Source organism: Xiphophorus maculatus, chromosome 10 (genome assembly GCF_002775205.1).
Source record: "Xiphophorus maculatus strain JP 163 A chromosome 10, X_maculatus-5.0-male, whole genome shotgun sequence".
Taxonomy (NCBI): Eukaryota; Metazoa; Chordata; class Actinopteri; order Cyprinodontiformes; family Poeciliidae; genus Xiphophorus; species Xiphophorus maculatus.
This window is the reverse complement of record NC_036452.1, coordinates 23,991,715-24,007,850: the sequence shown is the minus strand read 5'-3', so window position 1 is coordinate 24,007,850 and position 16,136 is coordinate 23,991,715. Positions and strand designations below refer to the sequence as shown.

Here is a 16,136-nt window from a genome sequence, read left to right as displayed (position 1 = left end):
TCAGGATTTTTCTACCATGTCTGGAGAATATGGATGCTTAAGATCCATCCATTTCCTAACACGCTTGTCCCTAGTGGGGTCAGGAGGTGCTGGTGCCTCTCCAGCTAACGTTCTGGGGCGAGAGGCGGGTCACCCTGGACAGGTCGCCAGTCTGTCACAGGATGCTTAAGATACATTTTAATAATAGAAAATGTGGGAAAGATAATTCCACATTTATTCTACCATAAAGTGGCTACAATCTTACAAACATTCATGATATGCACATGATGAGAACATCAGAAGAGTCTGCTAAGGGATTTTAAAATCATGTCATCCATGCAGTGTCATTAGTTATGGGTAACCTCTTACAAAAAAATAAGATTAGACATCAATATGTGAACATTTCACAGTAATAATAATGACCATGAATGAATGTATCAGTTACCTCATTCAGCTTATAGTCCTCTCCCAGATTTTGTTCATATTCACTGCTGGTTTTGGCGCGCAGTAACGCAACGTTGCCATGGTATTTCATCGCAGGTACGTATCCGTCAGCAGCTTTTAGCTTGTGGTAGAAGGTGGAAGCCGCAAAATCAAGTAGGTCACGGCTGATGTTCTTGTTGCTGGAGATGATCAGGTCCACCGCCACCCTGACCCGAGCCGGCAGGTCCGACAGCGGGAGCAGGCGCTCCAGCAGCTGTGGAACCAGAGCAGAGGACAAAACGGCTCGGACTGATTCATTGGGTCTGAACTGTCCCTAAATGTTATAGCAAAATTTAGTTACTTTCATGCACTATGCAAGCAAAGATAAATATCAATTTCACACTAAGCCAAAAAAAACAAAAAACAAATGTAGTATGTTGAAAATCGCAACATAAGAAGTTTTATACAACTGTGCCTCTTGCCACTGCCCAGGTAGGAACAATACTATCAGAATATTTCAATATCAATACATTTTCTCTCTCTCAGTGTTTTTCAGGCTATGTTATCCAGGCACCAAAACTATGCTTGACAATTTTTTGACAATTAGAATTAGTCCTAAATTAAAAAAAAAAACAAAAGCCAGAATCCAAAGACAACATTTGAAATGCAGAAAGTTTGTAGAGCTGCAGCACAATACAGGAGAATGCTGTAAATCTAGATAAATCAGGATGTATTAACAAAAAAAAGAAAAAAAAAAGCCTTTGATCAACTTGAGTTTGTCCAAAAATGCTGCAGTAAGTCAGGAACAAACAGAAGAGCTGATATGACTCCTGATTAATGTCTTTATGCTGCAAACATATTCAGTTTAGTCAGCTAGTCTGCTAGCTAAACAGCTAGAAGCTATCTCCTAGCTATCTAGCCATTTAGCTGGTTAGCTAGATAGACAGCTAGCTACATAGATAGCTTATCTTGATATCTTACTATATTAATAGAGCCACAAGTATGCAACCATACTGTAGTTCTAAAGACTTTAAATTCTACATTTTATTAGTTTCTAGAAATTACCATGAATTTATCTTTTTTGTGTGTCTTTATAATCATGTTTTGATTTTTATGTAACTTTGATTTTTATCTCCTGAAGTTGAAATGCAGTCTGATTGTTACTTCCTCAAATGTGCATTTTAAATTATGCTGTGTGTATTCTGAGCAACTCCTCAAACAAACAATCTCTTTGCAAAAACAAACAATTTAAATTCTGCTTATTCACTACAAACACTGCTGACAAGATGTTAGAGTTTACATGCACTACAGATTTCCTCTAATTGTTTCCTTTTTTCTTAATTTCACTGTTCTCACAAATAATGAGAAAATGATAACCAGGCGATGAATCAATAGTGTTAGTGAGCGTCTGTCTGTCTGTCTGTCTGTCTGTCTGTCTGTCTGTCAGAACATGCTCCAGTACCTTGTTGTACTCCATGTCTGTGAACTGCTGGATGAAGGCGCACATGGCCTCCGTTTCAGCCTCACTCTCTTTGCCTGGAGTCAGCTTGGCTCTGTAGCTCTGCAACCAACACATTATGACATCATTCACTGAGAAACCCAGATTAAAAGCACTGATCACAGCCGCTGAGCCTTCTACTGTCATTATGTTAGACTAAACATTTCCTTTTTTAGCTCAGGTAGAATTAATTCAATTCAATTCAAAAACACTGTATTGAGCCCAAAGGAAAATTAAATGTTGCTGTAGCTCAAATTAATTTAAAACTCTTCAAAGAGTTATTGTAGATGGAGATCGTTGTGGGCAGGAAAGATCTCCTGTAGCAGTCTGTGTTACAGCGAATTTGAAAAAGCCTCTGACCAAAGACAACTAGTGCTAACATTATATCTGCTAATGAATAATGAAAGGGGGGATTTAACACAGATGTTGTGAAAACTTACAAAGCGATGACATCATCCTCTGGGCTTAAACCAACAGCTTAAATGCTTAAAAAAGTTCTGCCATTATTTTGATTTTTGACAAATAGAAATAATTATGTTAGGGGGGAAACTTATAGTAAAATAATCATCTTATTCTCTGCCACGTTTTTGTAAAATTCTCTCCTCTAGTTGAAATAAAAGTGCATACTGGGACCAGTGTGTGTGTGTGTGTGTGTGTGTGTGTGTACTGGTTCTTTCCTCTGACCTGTGTGTAAGCTGCCACATAGGAGTGTGAGCCATCGAACAGGAACAGATGCTCCACACTGTGGTTGAGGGTCTGCAGCTGGGAGCACATTTCAAAGGCCACACAGGCACCAAAGGAGTATCCCCCGATCCGGTACGGCCCGTCTGGCTGCAGCTGCCTGATGCAGTTCACATAGTACGCTGCCAGAGCCTGGATGCTGTCCAGAGGAGCAGCTGGGAGGAGAACAGGAACAGACTGGGATCAGTGGGTTTAGTCGAAACACAGACAAAATAATAAGGAAAAATGTTGCAGAAGAATTTGGACCCTTAACTTAATTAAAATCATCCAGCAGCTCCTTAACATGGTTGTGCATTAATAAATAAACTCCCAGAATAGTAAAGAGAGAGAGCTCACAATGAGAGAGGACTTTCATATTATTCCCACTTTACAGCCAATCAGTTCAGGCGTAGTTCCATATTCAATGATGTTGATGTACCTTTAGTGCACTGTAAGCCGAAGCAGGGCATGCTGAGCTTGGAGGCCAGCGTCCTGAACGCAGAGACGGAGCCTTCGATGGGATGGACCAGGAACAGGGGCCTCTCCTGGCTCTGGGCCTTGTTGAGTGGGATCACAGTGGGGCCGCTGGGGTCCACCAGCACCTGGGTCACATCAGACCCCAAAACGGAGCGAGCCGGATCCTTCGTGGCTTTGGTCTGGTTGCATTCTACAGATATTATTAGGAGGCAGGGAAAAGGAATGATGAGCCTGAAAGTTCAGAAAGTCGGAACCAACTGAGTTGTAGTTGCTCTGCTGTCTGGTCTCTGTCTGTATGTAGTGCCTTGCAAAAGTGCTCAAATATTATGAACTTTTTTTTTATTACAATCACAAACCTTAATGATGTTTTATTGGGATATTACATGATGGATCTACACTATGTAGCACAGAATTGTGAAGTGGAAGGGAAGTGTTATATGTGTTTGTTTTGTGTTGATTGCTCCTGTTAGGTTCCCCCTCAACACACTGAAGTCTGTAACTGTACCTACACAAAATAGGAAAAAAATTGAAAGGGTTATAAATTGAGGTGCACCAATTAATCATTCGGTTGATAAATCGGCTCCAGTTTCCTTAATTTTGGGAAATCAGCAATCCGTCAATACTTACATGACGTCTTATTCGCTGATCTTATCTGCCACAGTAAAGCTCTGAAAATCAGCCACTGCAGTGACTGACTGACCAATCCACCACATCACGCCTGATTCTGCATGGTCAACAATAATCACCCACTGCTGCCAACTTAGAGACTTTGTCACTATGTTTACCAAGTGACAAAGATACAAAAAAATCTGTATCAGGCAAAATCTGAATCAGCAGGTCAGACTGGTGAATGGCCAGAAAACTGCAACCAGTGCATCCCTAGTTATTAAACTTTTACAAGGCACTGTTTTGGACACATTTTTTATAATATTTCGAGAACGCTGCAATTTTTTTTATTTATTTAAAAAGAAGCATGATCATTGTAGGATCATCTTACACATGAGATTTGGTTTTCTTCAACTATTTACACAGTCATCTGTGTACATAGATGATTGTGTAAAGTCTGTTTTGAATGAAAGTCTAACTGACTTTCCAACTGCCTCACATCAAACTGAGCGCAGGAGCTCCTCATGGATGTGTGCTCAGTCCTTTGCTCTTTAGTCATTTGGTGTGTGACTGAACTGTGATGGTGTTCATTAGCATCAGCATGAAACAATGTAAAGATCAGAGAGAGGATTTAACTGCTACGTAGTTTAAATACTGACGATGACGGAGTTAGATTATTTACATTTTTCTGCCAAAGTAAAGATAAAATTTTCACCTAAAAATTGTTTCATTTAAAGTAATGGTTTAAATGAAGCCCTCTGTTAAGGCAAAACTTATGATTTTTTTAGTTTATTTTTACTTATTGATTTTTAATTTCTTGTATAGCTTGTTGGATGGTGCTAAACAATAAAACTTGTTTTTCCTTCCCTACTAACTTTCTCCACCACTTAACCTGCTTAAATGATTCAAGCAGGTTAGATCTTCATACCGTTTGTTCCTTCTGCCTTGCCCTTGCCCAGCTCCCGCAGCTTGTTGATGGTGAGTTGGCGGATCTCCCTCATGGCCATCACGATGTCGTAGTCTCGCTCTAGAGTCTGGCGAACCTCAACACCCATCAAGGAGTCCAGGCCCAAGTCTGCTAACGAGGCGTCAGCGTTCAGACAGTTCACATCCTGTACGCCTGTGAACAAAAGCCACAAAAACACAGTGGGCTTTATCCCTCATCACTTCAGGGCAACTAAAACAAAATGAGACTTTTATTTATTTTTTAACAAATTGTGGGAATCAAAAGCCATTCTTAATATTTTCAAGAATTATTCACAAAATATTCTTTTGATTCTTACCAAGAATGTGAGCGACAGCATCCACCAGGTCTTTCTGACCCCCTGCCTCACTCTTCACTGTTATTCTCTCCGCCAACACAAAGCTGGACATGACCGGCTGCTGTTGGTGCAGGAAGAAGTCCAGCACCTCCAGACAGGAAGTGATGCGTTGGGGTAGGGTTCCCCCAATCACTACATCGTTTCCACCCATCGTCTCCAGCACCACGCCCACATCTCCAATGGCGCCCCACTGAACTGCTAATCCAGCCAATCCGTCAAAGCGCCGCTTTTCACACACACGTTCCATCACCGAGTTGGCGTAACCGTAGTTACTTTGGCCGGCGTTTCCACGCCCACAGCTGACAGAGGAGAAAGCCACGAAGTAGCCGAGGTCTGGACACAACTTTCTCGTCACTCTAGGGAGACATTGAAAATTAATCAGACATTACTGCATCAGCGAAGAGGAACAGAGAAGGCAAAACAACCCGGCCTTCTTTAAAATACAAAGCGTTGCAGTGAAGCACGACTAAACGTCTTACTTGTCCAGATTCATGGTGCCGTCGCATTTTGGTTTGCTGACATCAAGGAATAGCTCAGGCGTCAGATTCTCCAGCATGCCGTCTTTCAATACCTGAGGATCACAAAGCAAGAGTTTCACCGAAAAGCAGAAACACTAAGGGAGAACTAAAAAAATATTATTTTAAAGAACCATACAAATAGATCAAACATCTACCTTCCCCTCAAAATAATCAACCTGGAAACAGTTTCCCTCTCCTATCATCACTAGGTTACACAATTGCACTGCTTATGGTGGCAGCATGTTAGAGTAGATTTTTATGTTAGATCTGATTTGTTTACTTTGTAAACTTTAGTTCATATGTTTTAGTCATATTTGGACAAATATTCCCTCTGGTTTTGGATGCTGTGCAGCTGAAATGAATTTTCCTCTTACTTTTTTACTATTGAACAGTTATTATGATCCAGAACTTTAGCAACAAGATACTGTTAATGTTTTTACAACTGGTACCAGCTGATTAGCATCTTCATCTCTCTCTGAACTGAGAGACATGGAGGAAGTTCAAACCACCTCTTCCATCCAACATGCAGAGCAAGGTTTGTGTCCCTTAATGTAACATCTCTCCTTTTCTAACTTTACAGCCATACAGATTTAAACAGAACCGTCAGAGCTGCCCTCGTTGTACCTGTCAAATCATTCAACTCATTCTGATATAGATTTTTGCTTGGTGCCGTTTGTTGAATTAAATGTTTAAACTTTGAAGAAATAAGACGTGGTTAAGAAGAATTAAGAATTTGTTCATTTAATAAACGTCCTTAATGTTTCTACAAAGTACAGTAGCTGACCAAATTTTAAAACAAGGTAGCATCGTAGTTAGCAGCATCCAAATGACAACTAAGGCTGGTGAAACTATATTCGTTTTCCCATTGATTACTTTGTAATTGAGTCTGTAATTCTAATAGTTTTAGAAATGAAATGGTAGACATCCACAGCTAATTATCAGGAGCGCAACATGAAGAAATAGGTGAAGCTGACTGCGGGTGTTACCATGGCGAGATGGAAGACTCCGCCCACTGGGCCCAGTGCACACGCCTCAGCAACCAGTTTCTCCGTCCCCTTCAGTGTGCTGATGTCGCTCGTGGAGACCAGAACGGTCACGCCCTGCTTCTGCCACTCGTCAACCCGCTTTGCCTGGTAACCTGACACAAGACCAGGCAGAACAACAAACTAATTACATGTGCATCTTCACTCCTCGTTGTTCTACTCTGCTTGGAAGATCAGGTTAGTGGGTTTCATTGTGATGCACATTTCAGGATGAGGACGGAGTCCTGTGACCTCTGATCTTCACAAACAGAGAACTCTGTTTCTGTCTCCTTTTATTCCCCAGGGATATTAGCGTCGTCTATTGTGCCTTACCATTCCTGATGCCCGATCTAGATGTCAGCACCAGTTTGCAGGCTCCTCTCTCAATCAACCACTGAGCAAGCTCCAGGCCAAAGCCTCCCAGCCCACCAGTGATGATGTAGGAGTGGGACGGAAGGCAGGAAGTCCGACAGATAGCAGGAAGAAGCAGCGGGGATGCAGGCTGAACGGCTGCGCCCTTTTCCGCAGAACGGATCTGTGTAAAGACAAGAGACATCCAGATGACACACAATCAGACAAAAGTATTAGTAAATGAACTACAGTTCTCCCAAAATCCGCCACTCTGATATCTCTGAAAGTCAAAGAGCACCAACCTGCAGGACGACTTTGCCGATGTGTTTTCCCTGGGCCATGTATCTGAAGGCTTGCTCAACGTCGTCCCTCTGAAAAACTGTAGTCTTTAAAGGCTGAACTACACCTTCCACAATGCCTTCCTTCAACAGTTGGGACACTTCCTCCCACTCCCTGTTGCCTTCTTCGAACAGAGCGTCCAGCAGGATGCCATGAAAGGCCACATTCTTCAGGAACAAAGCCATACCTGGGATCGGCCCAAAACAAGACAGCTGACACTCAACCGGCTCAGAGTCCTGACAATTAGCCAAACACCAGCAAGCTTCCTTTCACAGGCAGACCCATACGTCTCATTTGTAATGAGTAACAATAAGTTGACTGTATTCTTTATAGTACTTGGAGTGTCAGAACTTTCCATACTGACCCAGTGGATTGTTGTTGGAGAGGTCGTATTTTCCGATCTCTAGGAATCGTCCGTGTCGGGCGACACAGCGGATGCTAGCCTGGAGCTTCTCCTCAGCCAGAGAGTTTAAAACCACATCCACGCCTGAAACACGCAGAAAACATGTCTGAGTGGGGATTTCTTAATGGCTCATCCAGAAAAACACAAGAAAGACGTTTTTCCCCTCTTTTCACAAACAGTTGATACTGGATATTATATCCTAATTACACTGACGAGATAACAGAGATTGGACTTTCATCCCAATTCAATGTGCTGAATTTGATTGTCTACTGTATTTGCTATGCCAGCCTTAGGAGGCTGAATGAGGGAACTGCAACAATTAACAGCCAAAAAAAAAGAACAACCTAAATTCCAGACCTATATCTAATCTTCCTTTCTTACCTAAAACTCTTTATAAACTAATAGCTAATCAAGTGTGTGAGCATCTAAACAGTAATGAAGTGTTTGGAGAGTTTCAGTGAGGTGTCAGAGCTGAGTGAAACAGCTCTGTTGAAAGGAATATTCTCCTGGCCTCAGATGATGGACGTATGTCTGTTCTGGTCCTGTTAGACTCCAGTGTGCTTTTGAAAATGACAAATAATTAAATGTGTGTCAACATTTTCTCAATATCACCACATTCTACATGGTTGTTGTATCCTTATTGTGCATCTAAACAGGAGGACATGGTACCCAATGAAAGTGGAGAAGGAAACGCTGACTGGTCCAGTTCCAGCTCTATGCTTAACCAAAGAACTGAGGAGAGAAAACCTGTCCGGAAGTGTTTGTTTCTCCCTCTGCCTGCGTTTTCTGTGCTTTATTAAAATGTATTTATTTGTCAATGATTAAAGGGATAATCTTATGCTTTTTGCAACACTTTATAGTGTGCTTCTCTTCTATTAAAGAGGAAGTCCAGGGCTCATTGTATGAAATCTTAAACGATTGTTACTCCAACTCTAAGCAATGCCTGGATATGAGAAGGAGGAAGGAAATCCCAGTCAGCCACCTTCAATCATTCATCTCTGGTCACCATGAAACCACCACAATACATGAGAGGCATGTGGACCTCAGGAGCTGCTGTTCTCACTCTCCTATCTCTGCCAACAAAGAATGTGTCAACAGGCAGCTGTGGTTTAGCTGTGAAGTTCACCCTCAGGCCAACCAGTGGCTCTGACCTCTGAATAATGCCTCACTGGGTTCCTCTCTCAAACTGCTGATGATTTCTGCTGCAGGTGAGTGAAGGCAAAAGAAAACTAAACTCGCTGCAACATCAGTGATTAGAAAGTGAGGAAAATAAAAGTTAACCAGATGGATTACTTTAAATATCACCGACTGACAGCAGAAGTCTGAGATGAGACGAGTCCCACATTCAACCTGATTCAGAGTAAACGGGGACCAGATTCCATTTTAAGGTAATAAACAATCTTTAGGTCTCTGACTCAGTGTGTGGAATAAAATATTATTTTCAGCTTCATGTAATGTGATGAAGCAGGTTTTTTCAACACTCTTGCCCTTTGTGTGAAATCAGAGCTAATAGATCTCAATTTTAAAATTCTTTGTTTTTTTACAGTGGATTTTGTCACACCTGCTTCATGATGACAATTTTCTCCAATGTATGTTAGGAGATGAGCAATTTTCCAAATTCCACAGACAGCATAACATAAACGATGTTGAGCTAGGTGTGCTTAACAGGATTTGATAACATGAGGAAGGTGCTGACCTTTGCCCTTTGTGTGGAGCAGAACATGCTGCTCAAAAGACAGATCCCTGGAGTTAGCGAATGATTCTGCTGACAGCTGAGGGAAGCGTTCCTGCAGGTAGGCCCTCTTCTCTGCTGAGCCTAGTCAATCCAAACAGTAAGATATTCATCAGAGCCTTGTGGGGTTACTATACATAAATATAGTATACATAAATAATATTCTTTTAATAAAAAAACAAATATGTAAAGAGAAAGAAATGCAAACGGAACACTTGACAGAAAGACAGAGCATGGTGTACTAACCGACGGTGGTAAAAACTCTGCAGTTCTTGCTGAGTGCTATGGCGATGGCAGCCTGGCCGACGCCTCCAGAGCCTGAGTGGATCAGGACGGTTTCACCGGGGCGGAGCCTGCCCCGCACCACCAGAGAGTAATACGCTGTTGAATACACCACTGGCACAGAGGCCGCTTGCTCCATTGTCCTGCTCAGACACACACACATACACATACACACACACACCCCAACACACAGGTATGAGAAAAATTACATGTCCTGTAAAAATAAATTGACCTTTTCCCCACACTATGACATTAGATCAGAATAAACTGTTCCTGTTTTAGGTCAGCTAGGATATCCAAAAACAATTCTTAGCCCCGTTGTGACTAATCTGCTGGTGTACTGAGGGACATAATCTCTTTTAAAGACCTGAATGTCACCAAGCCTTAACTTCACTTCCAGGCTGATATACTGAGACGCTGCATCAGTATTTCTACATGATGTTCTTACTTTGTGTCATCATTACTCTATGAAGTGCACCAGCCCTCCTGCAGTAAAGTACCTGCCCCTGTGTTTCACTGCCTCCAGGATGGCAAACTTCCTCCTTTCTCCTCCACATGTAACGACGGTCAATTTGGCCGAACAGCCCAGTTTCTTTTAAAGTTTTTTGTTGCACTAGCCACCTTTATTCATTAACAGCTGGACAGGAAGAAGGGCAGCGAGAGAAGAGGAGGAAATGCAGTCAATGGCCTGTGGCACACAACTCCACCAGGTGTTTGGCAATTGCTGCTACTGCTAGTCTGAAGGAGCAGAGAGGGGAAGGTGCAATAAGAGGTGCCCTGTGAGGCAGAAGCTCACAGGAGGAGGAGCTTTGTGGAAAAAGCTTTATGGGACCAAGATTTTATATATCCCTGACTGGTTGCCATGGGAGATTGATCGATTCCTCAAACAAGCATAAAAGAATATCTTTCTGAGTACCCGCTCTAGGTACACACTGAGTGTGAGCAACAGTCTGGATATGTTTTTAAGGAGGGAATAACATTATAACATGATGTAAGACTCAAAAACGTGGATTCTACATAATAAGACCCTTTATGTGAACAGGTGTAAGTAACCTGTACACCCCTCGGTCAGGTCTTTAGAGAACATTGTGGAGGTCAAACAGAGCCACTGGAAATGTTGGCAGTTTAACATTTAGCAGCAGGAGTGACACTAACCAGCTGAGGGGAACTTCCCACAGGAATCGTTTATCAGCCTCCACAGCCGTTGCCAAGCCTTTAGCGGGCAGCAGCCCCATGACACGCTGACCGCTGGGATCACGACCAGAAAACTCCATCCCTAACAGGCACTGCTGCAGAGCCATGTCCCCTAAACAGACAACAAGGAGGAAAAATGACTTCTCTGAAGGAAAAGCACACAGACAGGATGGAGTGGGTAATAGTAATACTTTCTGGACATGTTCAACAGGGACTATAGAGGATCTGCACCAATGTGATGAAGTTATAAAAACTAATAACTGGTCCTTACACCATGCAGGAATACCTACCATTAGGTCATAACTAGTCTTTTTACATCTCTGTGGAGAAATCTTGAGCCATTCTTCTTTGGAGAATTGTTGAAATTTAGTCACAGGATCTTCCTGAATCAATGGCCTAGTTAAAGTCACGTCACAACGTCTCAACTGTTCTTTTCTTTGGTAAATGTGAGATGGGTCCTTATGTTCTTTTGGGTTTGGAACTTTCACACATCTTAATTTGAAAATATTTTCTAGATGAGTTCATGCTACAGAATTTCAACATTATCAAGATGCTTAACCTCCATAATAATAATCTTATGTCAGCGTCATCCTCCATAACTACGAACTAATGAAGGGCAGTGATTTTGACCTGGATGTTGATAGCTACCTGGGATAGCGTCTGGTGGCAGTTTGCCAGTAGCCAGCATGATGTCTCGGAAATTAAGCGAACTGTAGTAGACGTGACAGGCCTGCAGGGCGGGGTTGCTGGGGTCAGAGCGGTGGGGGGGGAAGGCGATCCAGCGCAGGGAGGACAGGTCACCTCGAGTTAACACGTTGATGAATGCAGACTCTGTCAGCTCCTCCTTCAGGTCTGGAAAACAGACAAACAATAGCTGAAGGGACAAACAAAACCGTTTCTTTAAATTTGGTGTATTGTGAAAAAGGTCATATTTTCCAAGCTACTGTTACACATTAGGAATGTCTATTACTGCTGTAAACCTAATATTGTGGATACAAGGAGCAACAGTGGAAGAATCCACTGCTGTTATTTATATGAAGCAAGTTTTAATAATCTGATACCGTGGGAGATGAGCTGGTGTCTGAAAGTGCCCCACTGTCCATCTCTGAACACATTCATGACCAGGTCTGCCTCCAGCGCCGAGTCCAGGGACTTCTGGCCCGGCTGGAGGATCGGTGGCGCTGAGGAGCCGTTCAGGTTGGACACAAACATGCAGCTGGGCACAAAGAAGGAGAAACAAACACATTTAGCACCAGACAGATAAAAAAAAACAAGCTTAGGTATTATCTGCCTCACCGTATCCGCTCTCCCCCAGGCTCCTGCCGCAGACAGTTTACCATCCCAACAATCCCACTGTGAGCCTGAGAGGCAGTCAGCCACACAGCATGGTCCGAGGAATCCGCCAGGATCTCCTGGTACACAGAACCACATCAGAACCGGATTAAAACCGCATCAGAACCAGATCAGAAATCTGATCTCAGATTTCTGAGGATGAATTTCACTGTATCTCTGGTCAGTAATACTTTGGCTGTAATTCTACTACAAACAGAACCACAAACCTTACAATGGACAAAAAAAGAAAAAAATAGATCTGGCTTTTTGTTTTTAACAGGATCCAAAAAATGTTCTTTTACATCATAAAAGTGAAGTGAATTCCTGAAACATGACAGGAGAGCTAACAAATGAAAACATCTGCAGATCTGAGATCAGTGACCTGAGTGAATAAAACCGGCTGGAACCCACCTTGAGTTTTTCCACCCACAGAAAGTCGGTGCTGTCCACAGGCAGGTAGATGGCCTGCTTGCTGTGAGACTTGCGGCGGCAAAGGAAAATGACGGAGCCGTAGAAAGACTTCCTGACCGCTACAAGGGCCAGGTTGGCCTCAGAGAACACGCTTTCCCACTCAGCCTGGATGGAGAAATACAAAGAAAACACAGCAAGTTGTCATCAGAGGGAAGAAACTTCTTGAAAAAGCTCTATTAGATTACTAATTGATTTTTTATAAATCATTATTATTATTATGACATCAATATCACTACTATCATAAAATGTTTTCCATGAACCTGTGAGAGCAGGCCACGTTGCTCGTTGCTCTTGGTGATGCTGGTGAGGAAAGCCACCGTCTCTCCCAGAGTCTGGTCCTTCAGCAGGGTGTGGATCAGAACAAAGCCCTGCTCTCTGGCACCAGAGGCCAGGTTAGCCACCAGCTTTCCGGGGTCCGTCCCCAGGGGACCCCATGCGTGGTTACACACCACCAGGTCCGCCCCGGCAGCCATCCTCCCTGGAGCCGGCTCGCTGAGGGGGTTCCACTGCGCTGAAGCCACAGCCAGCTCCTCCAGCGCGGCTTCATGGGCGGACAGCAGATCCAGGCGTGTTGCTGTGGCAGTGTAGTCCACATGTAGCATCGGCTGAATGTGGAGGAGGGGAACCACACGGGAGAAAAGCTGGCCATCGTTTGAAAAAGCCTGGGGGTGTAAGAGAGAGGAATACGTTATGGGATGCATGGATCATGATGACAACTGCTCATATCCAGAAAAATCGATATTACCTCCAGGACTTTGATCCTCCCAGGCGTACAGTTCTCCATGCTTATGTCCAGGCAGTGGCGGAGGACAGGATCCCCCAGCAGGCCATGCAGCAGGCCGTCCTGCAGCAGACAGGCCTTCTCCTGGACGAGGACCTGCTCCAGCTCCGACTGGAGGTTTCCGTTCAGCTCCAGGCCACACAGCAGACTCAGCAGGCGCAGCAGGCAGGGCGCCGACGCCTCCTGGCCGGGCGGAGAACCCACCAGGTCGCCGGGTAACCCAGGAATGGCCAGCTTCACCCCATGAGGAGCCAACTTCAGCTGTAGTGTGTGAATCAGACCTGCAGAGAAGATGTAGAATTAAATCATACCACGACTTCTCCAGTTCCAGTCTTTAAAGAGGCAGTATTATGTGGTTTCCAGGTACACACTGCCATTTTGAAACACAATAAAATAACTATGTTACCTTCTGTTGTTATGAAAACGCTGTATATGTCAAATATGATATATTGATATAAAATATAAGATTTGATATAAGATTTGACTTTGTAATTTAACACCTTGAAATTGGGCCTCTGTCTCTTTAAAAACTCCTGCTCTTTCTGAAACTCCGCCTTCAGGAAGTCATCACAACATGGCTCCTCTATTAACCCTTTACCATTGTTTCACCAGCGTTGCCCTGAGAAGTAGTTTCTATAATGAGCTCAGCAGATGCAGTACCACCAGGTCTTTGCTAATTGCTGCTGGCTAGTCTGAAGGAGCTGAGTGGGGGAGGTACGGTAGCTGCTCTGCGAGGCAGAAGCTTGGAAACTTGGAAACTGCAGCTTTGAGGAGGAGGCAGTATGTCCATCAGCAGTTTTGCACAGCTGAATTGTTGCCATGGGGACTAAAGGATTTCTCAAAGATCCATGAAAAAAATCAAAACACTCCATGTGTTTTTGATGAGGAAATAACATTATAACATGATGTAAAAAAACTTTGATCTTACATAATACTGCCCCTTTAATGTTTTCATAGAGAGTGACTCAAGCTTTTTATTGATCATAATCTGACAAAGCCATCAGCTACACCATCACACAAACAGTCAAATATTATAAAATCTCTACCTTTGCAGAGGTTCAGCTGCTCAGTCAGGCTCTGATTGGTTGCCAGGCATTCTGTCATCACATGCGGGACAAACACAAACTCCTCCAGGGTGGGGGGGCTCTGCTGCTGCTGTCTCCGGGGGGCCACAGTGGCGTGCAGACCGGAGATCTGGACTCCGCCGGCAGCAATACTGTCCAGGCAGCGGCTCACGTGGACGTCAACAGCTACAGCAATGAAACGGTCAATGACGAGCTCAGGCTTCAAGACATAAACGCACAGCTGAACTTCTGTCTGGAGAGAACCAGAAAATCTGCTGGTTGACTGACTGGTCAGATTCATCAACTTAGAGGAGTTAAGAACTTAGAAAAAGATAAATGTAATGATACATTCTCATGATTAAGAGCGTGTCACTGGTTTAAATGAATACATCCATCAACAAGGGAGGCAGGTAGTGAATAATTGTAGAACCTGATGTGTGTCACATGTAAGTATCAGCAGTAAACCAATAATTCACCTCGATTACAGGTGATTTATTGGTTCACCTCTAATATGAAGGCCAGGGCTAAACATTTATTTTTTTATGATAAGAATTTTGATTTATTGTTGGCTCAATAAATTAAAATTAATTATGTTTAATACCTCCTAAAACTATTCATCTTATCAGGACTGTTATTGCTACTAAATTTTCCATTGTGTGTTCAATGATAATATCAATTTGAAAAGATTACCAATTCCAGTTACTCTGTGCAGTTTAGTGACACAAATCACAGTTTTTATGTGTCAGGTGTCCAGACTACAAATGGGATTTCTGTGCCATGCAGTCACAGCCTAAAAACATGTAAACTAATTACCTAAAAAACAGAAAAGAAATGTTCTTCAGAATAGTACCACAACATATTGTGATACAATGTTAAGTCCATATCACCACCCGTAGTTAAGACCTAAAAGTGTCAAGTTTGAACATAGCAGTTAAACTCACCTTGCAGTTCATCAGCATACTCGCACATTTTGTCCAGGTGGACAGCAGGATCGATGCGTACAGAGCGGATTCTGGTCGGCAGGCGCAAACTGCGACCTGGTAGCCCGACCACCATCATCTGCAGCATGGTGTCCAAAAAGGTCACCCAGTTTCCTGTCCACTGCAGCTTTCCACTGTCTCCTGGAAACAAACAGATCAAATACGATATGGTGAGGTACGCGGTGGAAAATTATATTTTCTACCGTAAAGCTTATTAGCTTTTGAAGAATGAACTTGTGTAAGGGAGACACAAGTGTTTCTCTAATCATCTGTCCATGGGTAAAAAATTGTGGAGCCAAACCCTCGTGCCCAGCGTCCAATGTCCAGATTGTCTTATATGTGATCTTGCTCCAGCAATCCTGATTCAAATGAGTCCATTATCTCCTCATAAATCCCACTAGGGTTCTGCAGAAATCTGCTCATGACCAACTTATTTAAATAAAGTGTACCAAAGGGTTAGGAAGCACTGATAAACGACAAGAAAGTTGGGCACAAAGACGGAACAGTCCAAACTGGATATAATTTGGTACCAGTGCAGGTTTATTGTATGGATGGATCTGCCACAATTGATATGGCACGCCATCTCACCTGCGACTGTGGTCTTGTCATGGATTGGTTGAGATGTCCTTATAAGAGGAGGAA

General features: G+C 43.1%; 1 protein-coding gene across 1 annotated transcript in view; it reads right to left on the bottom strand.

Moving 5' to 3' along the window:
- fasn (fatty acid synthase) overlaps positions 1-16,136 on the bottom strand; it is a 39,166-nt gene that overhangs the window by 2,531 nt on the left and 20,499 nt on the right. The window contains exons 20-41 of the mRNA XM_023341007.1: positions 15,456-15,635; positions 14,497-14,700; positions 13,415-13,731; positions 12,930-13,331; positions 12,610-12,774; positions 12,163-12,278; positions 11,928-12,082; positions 11,515-11,718; positions 10,828-10,978; positions 9,637-9,815; positions 9,355-9,474; positions 7,620-7,742; positions 7,219-7,442; positions 6,899-7,100; positions 6,530-6,681; positions 5,505-5,596; positions 4,987-5,381; positions 4,632-4,823; positions 3,060-3,287; positions 2,585-2,796; positions 1,865-1,963; positions 425-676 (exon numbers count right to left, since the gene is read on the bottom strand). Coding sequence (XP_023196775.1) covers positions 425-676; positions 1,865-1,963; positions 2,585-2,796; positions 3,060-3,287; positions 4,632-4,823; positions 4,987-5,381; positions 5,505-5,596; positions 6,530-6,681; positions 6,899-7,100; positions 7,219-7,442; positions 7,620-7,742; positions 9,355-9,474; positions 9,637-9,815; positions 10,828-10,978; positions 11,515-11,718; positions 11,928-12,082; positions 12,163-12,278; positions 12,610-12,774; positions 12,930-13,331; positions 13,415-13,731; positions 14,497-14,700; positions 15,456-15,635 — 4,364 coding nt within the window. The remainder of the gene's footprint in view (positions 1-424; positions 677-1,864; positions 1,964-2,584; positions 2,797-3,059; positions 3,288-4,631; positions 4,824-4,986; positions 5,382-5,504; positions 5,597-6,529; positions 6,682-6,898; positions 7,101-7,218; positions 7,443-7,619; positions 7,743-9,354; positions 9,475-9,636; positions 9,816-10,827; positions 10,979-11,514; positions 11,719-11,927; positions 12,083-12,162; positions 12,279-12,609; positions 12,775-12,929; positions 13,332-13,414; positions 13,732-14,496; positions 14,701-15,455; positions 15,636-16,136) is intronic.